The following is a 13,429-nucleotide window of genomic DNA, read 5'->3' as shown; positions in this document are numbered from 1 at the left end:
GTATACTTTCAAATAATCAATTTTATGTTCTGTGAATTTCATATCGATTTTTAAAAGCACAGTCAAAAAAGTAAAAAAAAATGAGGTAGATTGTCATATACCCATCTAAAGAGACATTTAAGATACTTCAGTAACAAAAGCCAGGGTAGAAGAGTACGGCCGATTCCTTTTCTGGAACTAGAATGAATTGCATATGTAGGTGACATATAAACTGGCATCTTTCTAAATCAATAGAATGTGAGCCACACATGTCATTTTAAATTTCCCAGAAGACACATTAAAAAAGATGAAAAGAAAGAGCTGGAATTAATTTTAGTAATACAGAATATTATTTCAACATGTAATCAATACAAAAATTATTAATGAGATTATCATTTTTTTTTTCTTTTTGAGACAGGGTCTCACTCTCTTGCCCAGCCTGGAGTGCAGTGGTGCGATGTCAGCTCACCATAACCTTCACCTCCCAGGCTCAAGCAATTCTCCTGCCTCAGCCTCCCAAGTAGCTGAAATTATAGGCATGTGCCGCTACGGCCTGGCTAATTTTTGTATTTCTAGTAGAAACGGGGTTTCATCATGTCGGCCAGGCTGGTCTCGAACACTTGACCTCAAATGATCCACCTGCCTTGGCCTCCTAAAGTGCTGAGATTATAGGCATGAGCCATCGTGCCCAGCAGCTGTTTTTTTTAATACGAAATCTTCAGATCCAGTGTTGCACATGTAGAGTAGATCTCAACTTGTACCAGGTACTTTTCAAGTACTCAGTAAAGGCATGGCTGGTGGCTGGTATTTTGGGCAGTGCAGGTCTGAAGTATAAATACGGTCATGTCGCTCAGCAGAGACTGGCTGTTCCATCTGTTATGGGCTGCACCGTGTCACGACCTGCTTCCCAAATTCAAATGTTGAGGCTCTGATTCCCAGTACCAGAGAATGTGGCTATTAAGGTGGGCCCTAATCCAATCTGACTAGTGCCTTTATGGAAAGAGACTAGGACACACGCGAGAAATGGGGTTTTTCTTTTTTTTTCTTTAGAGATGAAGTCTCACTCTGTCCCCCAGGATGGAGTGCAGTGGCATGATCTCAGCTACTGCAACCTCTGCCTCCAGGGTTCAAATGATTCTTCTGTCTCTGCCTCCTGAGTAGTTGGGATTACAGGTGCCCGCCACCACACCTGGCTAATTTTTCGTTTTTTAAGACTGAGTTTTGCTATGTTGGCCAAGCTGGTCTCGAACTCCTGACCTCAAGTGATCTGCCTGCCTCAGCCTCCCAAAGTGCTGGGATTACAGGTGTGAGCCAAAGCACATGGCCTCAGAACCAGGATTTCTTGAGCACAGAGGAAATACCACGTGAGGACATTGCTGAAGGGTAGCCAGCCACAAGCCAAGGAGAGTGGCCTCAGAAGAAACCAGGCCTGCCAAAACCTTGACCTTGGCCTTCAGCCTTCAGAATGGTGAGAAAACACATTTCTGCTTAAGCCACCCAGTCTATGCTTGTTATGACAGCCCTAGCACACGAATACCCTTCCATTCAGTGACTCTGAGGTCAGATATCTGTTCAAAGTGCCTGAGAGCCAGAGCCCCTGGAAGCAGCCCTTGACCAAAGGCAAGCAGGAGGAAGGGGCGACCGGGCGGGGCTGGAGTAACTTAGAGGCGTGTTCTATTCTGTCCCCGAGTTCCCCAGTTCGACTGAGCCTCATTCGCCCACTAGGCTGAGTTCCTTCCCTTCCCTTCCTCATTTCCCTGCTCCCCTGTGGATATTTCCTCAGATCACTTCCAAGATAAAGTATTGCACTGAGATTCTTGCCTTAAGGTCTGTTTCTGTGGGAAGCAAACCAAGGAGACTTGATATTATTGCATTTAGCCTCCCATGACTCTATCAAGGAAGCAGGCCTGTCCCCTCTGGGACATGAGGAAGTAGAGACTCAGAGAGGGAAAGACACTCACTCCAGAGCCAGGACTCTATCCCCAGGCCACCTCTGGGCTTGGGCTCCACCTGTCCATCACCTGGCCTTTCTGATAAGCTAAGAACACCTTGGGCCTAAGAAGGATGGGGCGAAGGCCAAGGCCAAGAGCTTCAGGTCCTGGGAGCAGAGCCAACTTACAAGAATGACTTGCGCACCTTCCACCTGCCCTGGACCCTGATAGAGGAGTCGGAGATGCTGAGACTCAGGCCCTGGCCAGGGACGGGCCTCATCGCAGAGCGAAGCAGGTCACAGCTGTGGATGTTCAACCTGAAGGGAGAGACACGGAAGGAGGTGTCAGCCCTGGGCCTGGGCCCAGCTTCCACATTTGCACCCCTCCCACTCCACAGTGGGGACTAGACCAGCAGGGTCTGCTCCAGGTGAGCACCTGCTATGTACCAGGCACCGACCATGTGGCCAGCTCAGCACATTCTTCATGCCATTTGGGTCACACCGAGGGGGTCAGCACTGTTCTTACTCCCTTTCCACAGAGGAGGAAATTGAACCTCAAGGAAGAGATGCAGTTGCCTGCGGGTTCACAGGCATCGGAACCCATGACTAATGACCCCAGGTGGCATCCTGAGCAGGTTCATAGACACGTCCCTTTGGGTTTGCAGCTCCCTCTCTCAATACATCCAGGTAGGGGAAACAGATTTAGGGAAGATGATGGCAGCCTTAAGAGAAGACCCAAAAAGGGTCAGCAAGGTTATCAACAGTGTGAAAAGAATGGTCAAGTTCTGTTGTATTTGCCTGGCACATAGTAGGTGCTCAATAGATGTTTGCTGATGGACCGAATAAAAGAAGGTGAGAATGAAGGAAACACTCAATAGGAATAGGTGGGGAGGGGTGCAATGTGCTTCGGGCCTGATTGTCCTTTCAGAATTTCCTTCTGAACTCCTCAGGGAACTATCCCACCGTCTACCCCAGAGAGGTCCCCCTGCAGCCCAATCCTGAGGCTCTCCCTCCCTCACTCTCCAATCCCCTCTGACTGTCAGTTCCAGCCACCTCGGGGCCCCAGCAGAAGGGAGAGCCCCACCTGTGGAACTCATAGTGTCCACGGCCGACGTGGGGTATCCTGAAGTCCCCGGTGAAGTCTGGCAGCGTGATCCTGAGCAGCTCACTCTGCAGAGCCAATAGCCCCTGCTGGGCCGCTGTGGACAGGAAGCAGCTGGGAGTCAGCTTGATTGACCTGCCTCTTCCCCTGCTCTAAACCCTACTGTGGCTCCCACCTGCCCTGAGGAGAGAGCCCAACATCCTTATTGGCATTAAGTGCAATGACAGGATATGAGACCCTCTGCGAGCCAGGTAGCATGAGGGACATTCAGAGGCGTCCCTGCATTTCTTGTGGCATTGTTATGCTCACGTCCATTTTACAGATGAGGACATGAAATGCCTTTGCCAACAACTCCCTGAGGGCAAAAGTGCTGTGTGCTTCAGCATGTGGTCCTCCTTCTGGTCTTTCATGGCATCTGGCCTGTGTAGAAGAAACTGGACGGATCAAGGGCTAGAGAAAGGGGACATCTTTCTAGCTGGGCGACTTTGACAAAGCCCTCAACCAACCTTCACTTTGTTTATCTGTCAAATAGCAACGACAACAATACTTTCCTATCGGGGTGGGATTGCAACTGCAAAGCAACGGGGGCTGGGAAGATAACAAGCACCCCAGCTTGGTGCCTGGCACACAGCAGGCACTCAGTAAATGCCCGGAACAGCAAACAGGGTTTATATTACTAAAAATATGGCAAGGACCAAAATGCCCAACCTCAGAGGACTGGTAACGTAAACATGGCATGTGTGCACAGCGCAAAGGAACAAAAGACAAACCCTCCTGATACAGGGTTTCAGTGCAAGTAATGGTTACCAGGTCCCACTGTTTCGAGATCTGAGGGGCCCAGGTTTCTGGCCCCAAGGCAGGCATGGGTACACAGGTGTCCAGTGGCCTCCTCTTTCACCTCTTTCCAATTTGCTCTTCTCCCTCTAGCAAACCCACATGGCGGGGTCCCTCTGCCTGGAACGCTACCCCTTGTCCCTGTGTAATTCCCACTGTCTTTTCCACCTTACTTCATCCTGGAAGCCTTCCCTGATTTCCCTCTCCCTGCCTCAAGCCAGTCTGGGTTCCCAAAAACTCTACCTAAGGGAATATTGTTATCTCATTTCACGGGTAAGGCAATTCAGGCTCTAGGAATTCGAGAAGCACCTGTGGCCAGTGCCTGTCCATATCCTTGAGTCTTTCCAGTGAGAGACAGTTGACTCCCAGCTGCCAATGTCTGCCTCCCTGAGCCTCAGTTTCCTCATCTGCAAAACCAGGCCTTCCTAACCAAGCTCTTAAGAGAGTGGCTGAGATGAGGCAAGATGAATGGTGATGAATGTGGGGTCTGAGGCTCTTTGTCCTCAGACAAAGAAAGCAGGTACATGCAACAGGACAGACATGCTGGGGAGTTGACGTCCCCCTGCCTAGAAGCCCTCAATCGATCACTGTGGTGTATACACATCCCAGCTCCCTTGCCACCTGGATAGTCCGGGGGCTTTGCTTCAACTAAAGAAATAGTTCTACTTTTGCCCATCCTTTGTTTTATTTTTATTTATTTATTTTTTTGAGACAGTCTCCTTCTATTGCTCAGGCTGCAATGCAGTGGCATGATCTCAGCTCACTGCAACCTCTGTCTCCTGGGTTCAGGTGGTTCTCCTGCCTCAGCCTCTTGAGTAGCTGGGATTACAGATGCCTGTCACCATGCCTGGCTAGTTTCTGTATTTTTAGTAGAGCCGAGGTTTCACCAAGTTGGCCAGGCTGGTCTCGAACTCCTGGCCTCAAACTATCCTTGGCCTTTCAAAGTGCTGGGATTACAGGCATGGGTCACTGTGCCTGGCCTGCCCATTCTTTAAAACTGAGGAATAATATACATAAAGTGCCTAACGGGCACAAATTTTAAAGGTATTGCTAAATAATTTTTAATGTTTATACAGCCATGTGACCACCACCTGAATCAAGACACAGCATCTTCCAGCACCCCAGCAGGCTCCCTCATGCCCTTCAGGGTCTCTGCCTGCCTCTAGAGGTGACCACAGTTCTGACTTCTAGTTCAGAGGCATGTATTTCCCAGTGGAGTGGTTCCTGTCCTCGGAGGTGGTGGCGGGTTGAATCCCACACTCTCTCCTGGCTGTCTTCTCTTCCTCATCTCAGCACCGCTTCCCCACAGTGTTTCCTGGGATAATTTCCCAGATCAAATACTTGCACGCAAAGCTGTGCTCTCTCGGCTGGTGGAGGACCTCACTACCATAAGTAACCTGCCCGGGACACTCAGCTGGTGGGCGGTGAGGCTGGAATCCGAGCCAGAGCCCCCAGAAGATGGCACTGCCCCAGCGAGAGGGTCCAGTCTGTGTCCCCTCTCCCTGTCCCCACTGTACCCAGAGCAGCCTGGAGCCTGGGTTTGCCAAATCCAGCCAGCAGCCTTGGCTTCTTACCATATTCCAGGCCCTTGTCGGTGATCCTGGCGACCAGGCCGGGGTTGGCACCCAGAGCCTCTGGGGTGGACCTGAGCAGCAATGCCAGCAGAATGGACGGCAGTGCCCCGGCCAAGGCCCCCATCCTAGATCCCCAGTGCAGGGCGCCGGGACTGTCCCAGCTGTGGGGTGGATCCAAGTCCCTTAAATAGCCAAGGCTGGAGGGCTGGGGGCAGTTCCTGAGGCTGGGCGGGCTCCTGGGAGCGGGAATGGGAGGCACAGGGACTGGAACCTGCTTGCGACATCCCTGGGATCTATAAGGTCATACTTAGAAGCCAGTTTTCACTGCCCAGATCAGAGGATGAGGCAGCCTGGCCCCTGTGATCATCGCTAGCCACCCTCACTGCAGAAACACCCCACATTCATCACCATTCATCTTGCATCATCTCAGCCAGTCTCTTAAGAGCTCGGCCAGGAAGGTCTGGTTTTGCAGATGAGGAAACTGAGGCTCAAAGAGGCCACACAGCTTCCTCAAGATCTCACACCCAGCAGATGGCAGGGTCGAGAGTGAAGCCACGTCTGGCCCCCTCTAATCGCTCTTTTTTAAATATACCTGCTCTGTTTATTTAAAAAAATAAATGTTTCGCAGCCAGTGCGGTGGCTCACGCCTATAATCATAGAAATCTGGGAGGCTGAGGCGGCTGGATTGCCTGAGCTTAGGAGTTCGAGACCAGCCTGGCCAATGTGGTGAAACCCCATCTCTACTAATATACAAAAAATTAGCATGGTGGCGGGCGCCTATGGTCCCAGCTGCTCAGGAGGCTGAGGCAGGAGAATCACCTGAACCCAGGAGGTAGAAGTTGCAGTAAGCCAAGATTGCACCAGTGTGCTCCAGCTTGGGTGACAGAGGGAGATTCCGGCTCCTAAATAAACAAATAAATGTTTCCCCCAGGGGAAAACAGCCTCTCTCAAACCTTGCTAGTGGTACAATTTCCTGGAAGGCAATTGGTAAATGTTTAAACAGCTGCATGCCCTGTGACCCAGCAATTCAATTTCAGGGACTTGCCCCTGAGTATATAATTCAGTCAGTGTGCCAGCAAATCACCACTGTAAGACACCATTGCTATGCTGTGTGAAACAGGGCAGAAGTGAGACCCAACCTCGTGTATCCGACAGAAAGGCATTGGTTAAATGAATTATGACACCCTCTTTAAAGTGAGGCTGCAGAAATAAAGGTATTTCTTGGCAAGGAGAGGGGTGCATGAGGCATCAGTCTCCAGTGGCACCAGAGAGTAAGGTTCTATTTTGGGGGTTTCAAAACAGGCTTCCATATTCAACAATCTGGGAAATATTTAGCAAGGAGTTCTGAGCCATTGTTTCTGGTTGGCGGATAGAATTATAAGTGTTAAATTATAATTATAATTAAACATATAAATATAAATTATATTATAAATATAATTTATATTATAAATATATTATAAATATAATTTATTAAAAATAATAATTTTGCTTGTTGATGTGTAAAATTTTTTTTCTTTCTTTCTTTTTTTTTTTCTCTTGAGATAGAGTCTTGCTCTGTCGCCCTCTGCTCACCACAACCTCTGCCTCCCAGGTCCTAGTTCAAGCAATTCTCCTGCCTTAGCCTCCAGAGTAGCTGGGATTACAGGAAGGCACCACCATGCCCAGCTAATTTTTGTGTTTTTAGTAGAGACAGGGTTTCACCATGTTGGCCAGGCTGATCTTGAACTCCTGACCTTGTGATCCACGCACCTCAGCCTCCCAAAGTGCTGTGATTACAGGCATGAGCCACCTTGCCTGCCTTTATTTTTATTTATTTATTTATTTATTTATGTTTTGAGGCAAAGTCGACTCTCGCTCAGGCAGGAGTGCAGCGATCATTGTTTGCTGCAACCTCGACCTCCTGGGCTCAAGTGAACCTCCCACCACAGCCCCCTAAGTAGCTGGAACTACAGGCGTGAGCCACCACATTCAGCTAATTTTTTGTATTTTAGTAGAGACGAGATCTTGCTATGTTGCCCAGGCTAGTGTTGAACTCCTGAGCTCAAGTGAGCCTCCTGCTCTGGCCTTCCAAAGTACTGGGATTACAGACTTGGACCACCACGCCCAGCCTCTAAAATTTTTATATTCTTTGGGTCATGGTCCTAGGCATGTATTTGTCGTAAGTAAAGATAGCAAAATTTTGTTTTGGAAAGCAACGTTTATAGTAGGGACTGTGCTTAATTTTTAGAGTTTTGCCCCAGCACTGCTTACATTTGTGAGTTCTGCTCTGCCCTCACCCCCAGGAAGCCTTCCCTGACCACTCCCATGCTTCTCTGGATTCTAGAAAGGGTCCCCTCTGAGGTCCCAGGACCCCTTGTGCTTTCACCACCATAACGTTAACCACCCTGCTGTTTTGGTAATTGTGGTCCTTTAAAAATCTGCCCATGAGGGCTGGGCGCAGTGGCTCATGCCTTTAATCCCAGCATTTTGGGAGGCTGAGGCAGGTGGATCACAAGGTTAGGAGATTGAGACCATCCTGGCCAAAATGGTGAAACCCCGTCTGTACTAAAAATACAAAAAAATTAGCTGGGCATGGTGGTAAGTGCCTGTAGTCCCAGCTACTTGGAAGGCTAAGGCAGGAGAATCACTTGAACCTGGGAGGTGGAGGTTGCAGTGAGCCGAGATCATGCCGCTACACTTTAGCTTGGTGACAGAGCGAGAATCCGTCTTAAAAAAGAAAAAGAAAATATACCCACAGATTCTTTGATACTCCTTCCATCAAAAGGTAGAGTTTCTGTCCCCTTCCCTTGAAACTGAGCAGGTCTTTGTGACAGTCCCAGCCAATCGAATGTGGTGGGATTAACTGGGCAACTCCCAATAGGTCACAAACAGCACTGGCAGGCACTGAGGTTAAGATCAGAACGTCCCACGTGAAGCACAGGGAACCCCACAGTCCGGGCCTCTCTGCTCCTCTGTACTGCATTGTTCCTGTCACTGGGGCTGTTTGTTGGGGTCCTCCTCTGTCCCTCCCCCCAGTCCCCACCCCACCAGTCTGAATGCTCCTTGCAGGCAGGGCTGAGTCTTCCATTTCCTGAGAACCTTGTCGCACCCAGCAGGAATCGGAAAGAAACTGATATTTACTGAGCACCTACTATGTGCAGGCACCGTGCTGGTCAAGCTGCGCGTCTCCTCTCATCCCTGCGTTAGCAATTCCAGGTGGATATTTTAGTCTCGTCTTGAGCTGAAGAAACTGAGGTTTGGTGAGGTGAAGTGATGTAGGCTGCAGTCACCCAGCAGGAATTTAAGTCCAGGTCTGTGGGATGCCATTCCAAAACACTGGTCAGGGCAGGCTTCTCTTGGCAGGCAACAAGTTGAGCAGGGGCCTGAGGGTAAGGAACTGACTTTGGGAGGCTTCGGAGCAGGAAAGGGCTCACAGGGGCAACCCTAGTGTGCCTAGGGGCCTTTGCTTCCTGGAACTCCTCCCGCCCAGGTGGGGAGGAGAGTAGAAGATGTTCTGGAGCATGGGGATCTTATGGGGACATGAATGCCACTCTTCCTCTGACACCAGTTTAAGGATGTTCCTGGCTGGGGACCATTTGTGGGGCTGGGAATTTCCCACTGCAGCAACCTTTGGACCTTAGAGCTGCCACGTGGCCCAGGACCACCCTCCACCCCTACAGGTGCCCACTCCTGGCTAAGGACTCTGCTGATGGCCCAGGACCCAGCAGAGGCCTCAGGAAGCAGCATGACCCCGGTGCTGGTTAGAACCCCTGGGCCTTTCTCCTTCCAGGCTGTCCATCCAATTCCACAAAAGAAACAGTTGCTGCCACTTGGCCTCCACCCAGTCCTATTGCAGTGAAATAGGGCACTTTTTTAACAAGGATGTTTATTGTGTTCTTGAGCAGGAGAGGGCCCACAGAAATGACACTGCACTGAATGATGGTCAGGCGATCATAAAACTGTCCCTCTGACATGGTATGTGGCCACGAATGGTGCCAAGAGGGAGAGGAGTTCCCTAACAGATAGTAGACGTCATCTAGAGCCAGCAAACCACCCTTCCCTGTTAAGATCTTAAGCATGTGCCATTGGGGCAAATGGTGGCGTTTGGCCTGTATGTGACATTTCTCTCAGCGCGCCGGAACAGTAAGGGAAAATCACCCCAAGTGAGCACGGGCACAACCTCAGTTAAGCACACTGCGCATGCGGCCTCTCCCAAGTGCTGGCTGGCCATTGCGCTTGCAGGAATAGAGCAATAGCCCGACCAAGGGAGGAATCAAGGAGGAAGAGAAACCCCAGAACCAAGCCTGTATATAAACATCCCGAGCCAAAGGCTGAGCGGGGCACTTGGTCTCTCAATTGTACTTTGCTTCTTTCAATAAACCTTTGCCTCTGCTTTAAAACTTGCCTCTGTCTCTACTAAAAAATATACAAAAAATTAGCTGGGCATGGTGGTGCGTGCCTGTAATCCCAGCTACTCAGGAGGCTGAGGCAGGAGAATTGCCTGAACCCAGGAGGCGGAGGTTGCCGTGAGCCGAGATCACGCCATTGCACTCCAGCCTGGGTGACAAGCGCGAAACTCCGTCTCAAAACAAAAACAAAAAACAAAAACTTGCCTCTGTCTCTCAGCTGAATTCTTTCCTCTGGGAAGACAAGGGCCAGGAGTGCCGCGGACTTGCCGCTGTAACATGCTGACTACAAGAGCATTACCGAAAAGGTTTTGAAAGGCCCAGATTTGGAATCCGTAGTATCTAGAACACTGAGTGGTAAATAACAGATAATTGCCAAAGGAATAAACAAACCTTATGTTTTTCTTTATGAACTCTGGGGCCAGATGGCCAGGATTTGAATCCTGACTCCCCCATGGGGTGACTTTGGGCACTTTGTGACTCAGTTTCCTCATCTCTAGTTGGGTTCAGCCAAAGGGTGGGATGGCAGAAGGTCAGATGTCATGGCATGTTTCCCTGCTCTCTTCTTCTCTTGATCATGTTAAAAGTAAAATGCTCAGTGCTGCAAAGTGGAACCAACACTCAAGCAAAAGTTTTCTCAGCAAGACAATTTACTTCTATAGAAGGGCGCCTCCTGCATGCAAGGCAGAGGCAAGGGAGAGTGCTCAGAACAAAGGAGGGCAGGAGTTTTTATTCCTAATGCAGACCCTGTTCCTGTGTCCTCCCCCATGGGCTGTGGTCAGATCGCACGATCTAGGCTAATTCTGATTGGCTATTCCTGACTTCATCAAAGGAGGCAAGGGTTGGCTTTTGACGGGTTGGAAGGACGGATACATAGGTGATGGGAGATGCTGGGGTGTGTTTGGTCACAGCAGAGATAGGGAGGGCTGATAGATGAATGGGTAAGATTACTTTTTAGAGCAAAGAACCAGAAACCAAAACCCTTTGAAGAGGAACTATTTGTCCCTAACAACAGTCACAAGTGTGGCCGTGGCTGTGTCCTTCCCGATGAGTCCTGTCCGTGGCTCCCACTCTCTCCCTGGGCTGGGATACCCAGAGGCTTTCCTTCGCTGCTTTTCCTGATTGGTTTTCTCCAGCTTGTGTCCAGCTTAGAAATATCCTCTTTATTCAAATCCCAAGAACCATTGGAGTCAGATTCTCCTTTCCTGCCTGAACCCTGATGGACACAATTAGCAACACTGAGCATTTCTTCTGCACTTATTCATCCTTTGTGCAAATGCCTGCCTCTTGCAGAGAGCTTTGCATCTTTTCCAAAGTCTGTACAGGTTTTTGTCAAGGCCCTGCTCCTCATGGGCTGGGGGAACTAGAACAAACTCCACCCCTTTCTGTTCCTCACGTTCCCCCAAATGCAGATGAGGGCTGGGGACTAGGACAACTTTTCAGAAACGAAGATGTGTAGGCAAATCCCCCAGGGATCTTGTTTAAATGCAAATCTTCCTCCATCCTGTTCTTCTGGGGGCTGAGCCTCTGCATTTTAACAAGCTCCCTGGTGAGGGTGATGCTGCTGACCATAGATCGTGCTTCGACCTTCGGGAACAAGAGATTAAATGAGCTCTGAGTTCCCTCCAAGCTCAGCAATTCTCTAACTCTTCACTCTCCTTTTCCATAGTTTTCTATGACGGTGCCCACACTCCTGAGAACACTGACTCTTGAAAGAGAATGATGTTATGCATTTCTCAAGTTTTGAATCTCTGCAGGGTACTTTGAAGTTGGGAGTTTAATATTTATGGCAGCCTTTCCCCAAGCCACATCACCCGCAGATCTGAATGTGTGCCTGTGTGCACACATATGTACAGACACACACACAGGAACCCTGAGACATGCGAGCCTACAAAATAAAAGTGGTAATGTCAGTGACGATCCTTTGTGGCTTGAAGGTTGCGTGTCTTGAAATGCCAGGAGCCCCCCTGGAGCAGGGCTGTCCGTGAATACACAGTTCTTCACCCCAGAGAGCCCTTATGTTTACAGAAGGGGAAACTGAGACCTAGAGAGGGAGAAGAACTGGTCCAGGTTACACTGTGAGCCTATTGCTGAACTGGAGAGGATAAATCCAGATGTCTGGCAAGCCAGGGCCTCTGATTCTTGGGGTCAGGCCTATTCAGGCAGACAGACCTGGATTATACTTTGAGAATCAGTGACATAATGATTTTGGGTCCTGCAGATGTGGGTTAAAGTCCCAGATCGTTTTTAAAAGAAATACTTATTGATCACCTACTATATGGCAGGCCTTGGGAATACTACTGTGGCAAGACACATATAGTTTGTTTTTTGTTTTCGAGACAGAGTCTCACTCCATCACCCAGGCTAGATGGAGTGCAGTGGCATGATCTCAACTCACTGCAACCTCCGCTTCCTGGGTTCAAGCGATACTCATGCCTCAGCCTCCCAAGTAGCTGACTACAGGGATGTGCCACCACACCATGCTATTTTTTTATTTTTCATGGAAACGGGGTTTTGCCATGTTGCCTAGGCTTTTCTCGAACTCCTGGGCTCAAGTGATCCCAGTCTGAGTGAGAGGCACAAGGAGCAAAGAGAAGTGTTTTTTCAGCCTTGATTGGAACAAGTGCTCCCTGAGCTGCCATGAGGCAGGGATGTCTGAAGCCCGCCTCAGACTTCCAGAGTGCTAGGATTACAGGCGTGAGCCACCGCACCTGGTCAGATGTAGTCTTTACAGGATAGTAAGAACTGCGTCTATTCAAATTAGAGCAGACTTGGATTACTCTTGTCAACCCCGTACCGCAGATTCGACGTGTATTTTATCCTCATAACAACTTTATGAGGTAGGTAGTATTATGATGTTCCCTTTAAGATGAGAAATTGAAAACCTGAGAATTAAGTATACTGCCCAAAGTCACAGAGCTGTGAACAGCAGAGCTGGGGTTTAAACCCAGGATGTCTGGGATCACGGCTCATACTCTTAACCCCTGTGCCATGACCCTGTCAATCATACCTCTGATGCTTCCCAATAACCTCATGCCAAAGAAGAAGGCAAGGCTTTTTTCCTTTTCAAAGGAGGAAATAGGGGACCAGAGAGGTTAAGTAACATTTGAAAAGTCACCCAGCCCTCTGGGGGGCTGGATTCATGTTTGAAATCACCGCCAGGTGACTCCTGAGCCCAGTCACTGAACGCTTAGCTTAGCAGGCCACATAACCTTTCTAGCGACTCCTCATCTGGAAACGGAAGGCCACCTTGTCTACCTTTAGCGGTTGTCATGAGGATTAAATAGGATAAAGAGCCTGAAGAGATAGACTGAGGGCCAGAGCTGCTCACGGCCACTAGAGGTATATGGCAAAGTGATGAGCACGGCGCTTAGTCTTCCTGTGCCCCTCCCCGCTTCTCTCCTTGCATAGGGTACTCCTCCCTCACATTTATTTAATAAGTCAGCATTTCCAAAAGGAACCCCAAGAAGGCAATGCTTATCCCAGAAAGGAGACTGCTCTCATGGTGAGCTTTTAGGCAATTCGGAGCGAGCAATCCTTTTTAAATTTTCTTTCATTTTTTTTTTTTTTTTGCCACTTTATTGACATATATTTCATATACTGTAAAATTCACCCATTTAAAGCA

General features: G+C 49.2%; 1 protein-coding gene across 3 annotated transcripts in view; it reads right to left on the bottom strand.

Moving 5' to 3' along the window:
• The window catches only part of LBP (lipopolysaccharide binding protein), a 32,396-nt gene extending 26,818 nt beyond the window's left edge, over positions 1–5,578 (bottom strand). For all 3 annotated transcript variants that reach the window (XM_002806766.7, XM_078371626.1, XM_054255335.2), the window contains exons 1-3: positions 5,420–5,578; positions 2,994–3,108; positions 2,099–2,227 (exon numbers count right to left, since the gene is read on the bottom strand). In XM_002806766.7, coding sequence (XP_002806812.2) covers positions 2,099–2,227; positions 2,994–3,108; positions 5,420–5,543 — 368 coding nt within the window. In that variant the 5' untranslated portion in view covers positions 5,544–5,578. The remainder of the gene's footprint in view (positions 1–2,098; positions 2,228–2,993; positions 3,109–5,419) is intronic.
• Positions 5,579–13,429: the final 7,851 nt, after the last annotated feature.

This window comes from Callithrix jacchus, chromosome 5 (assembly GCF_049354715.1).
Source record: "Callithrix jacchus isolate 240 chromosome 5, calJac240_pri, whole genome shotgun sequence".
In the NCBI taxonomy this organism is placed as follows: Eukaryota; Metazoa; Chordata; class Mammalia; order Primates; family Cebidae; genus Callithrix; species Callithrix jacchus.
This window is presented reverse-complemented; position numbering and strand designations above follow the sequence as displayed.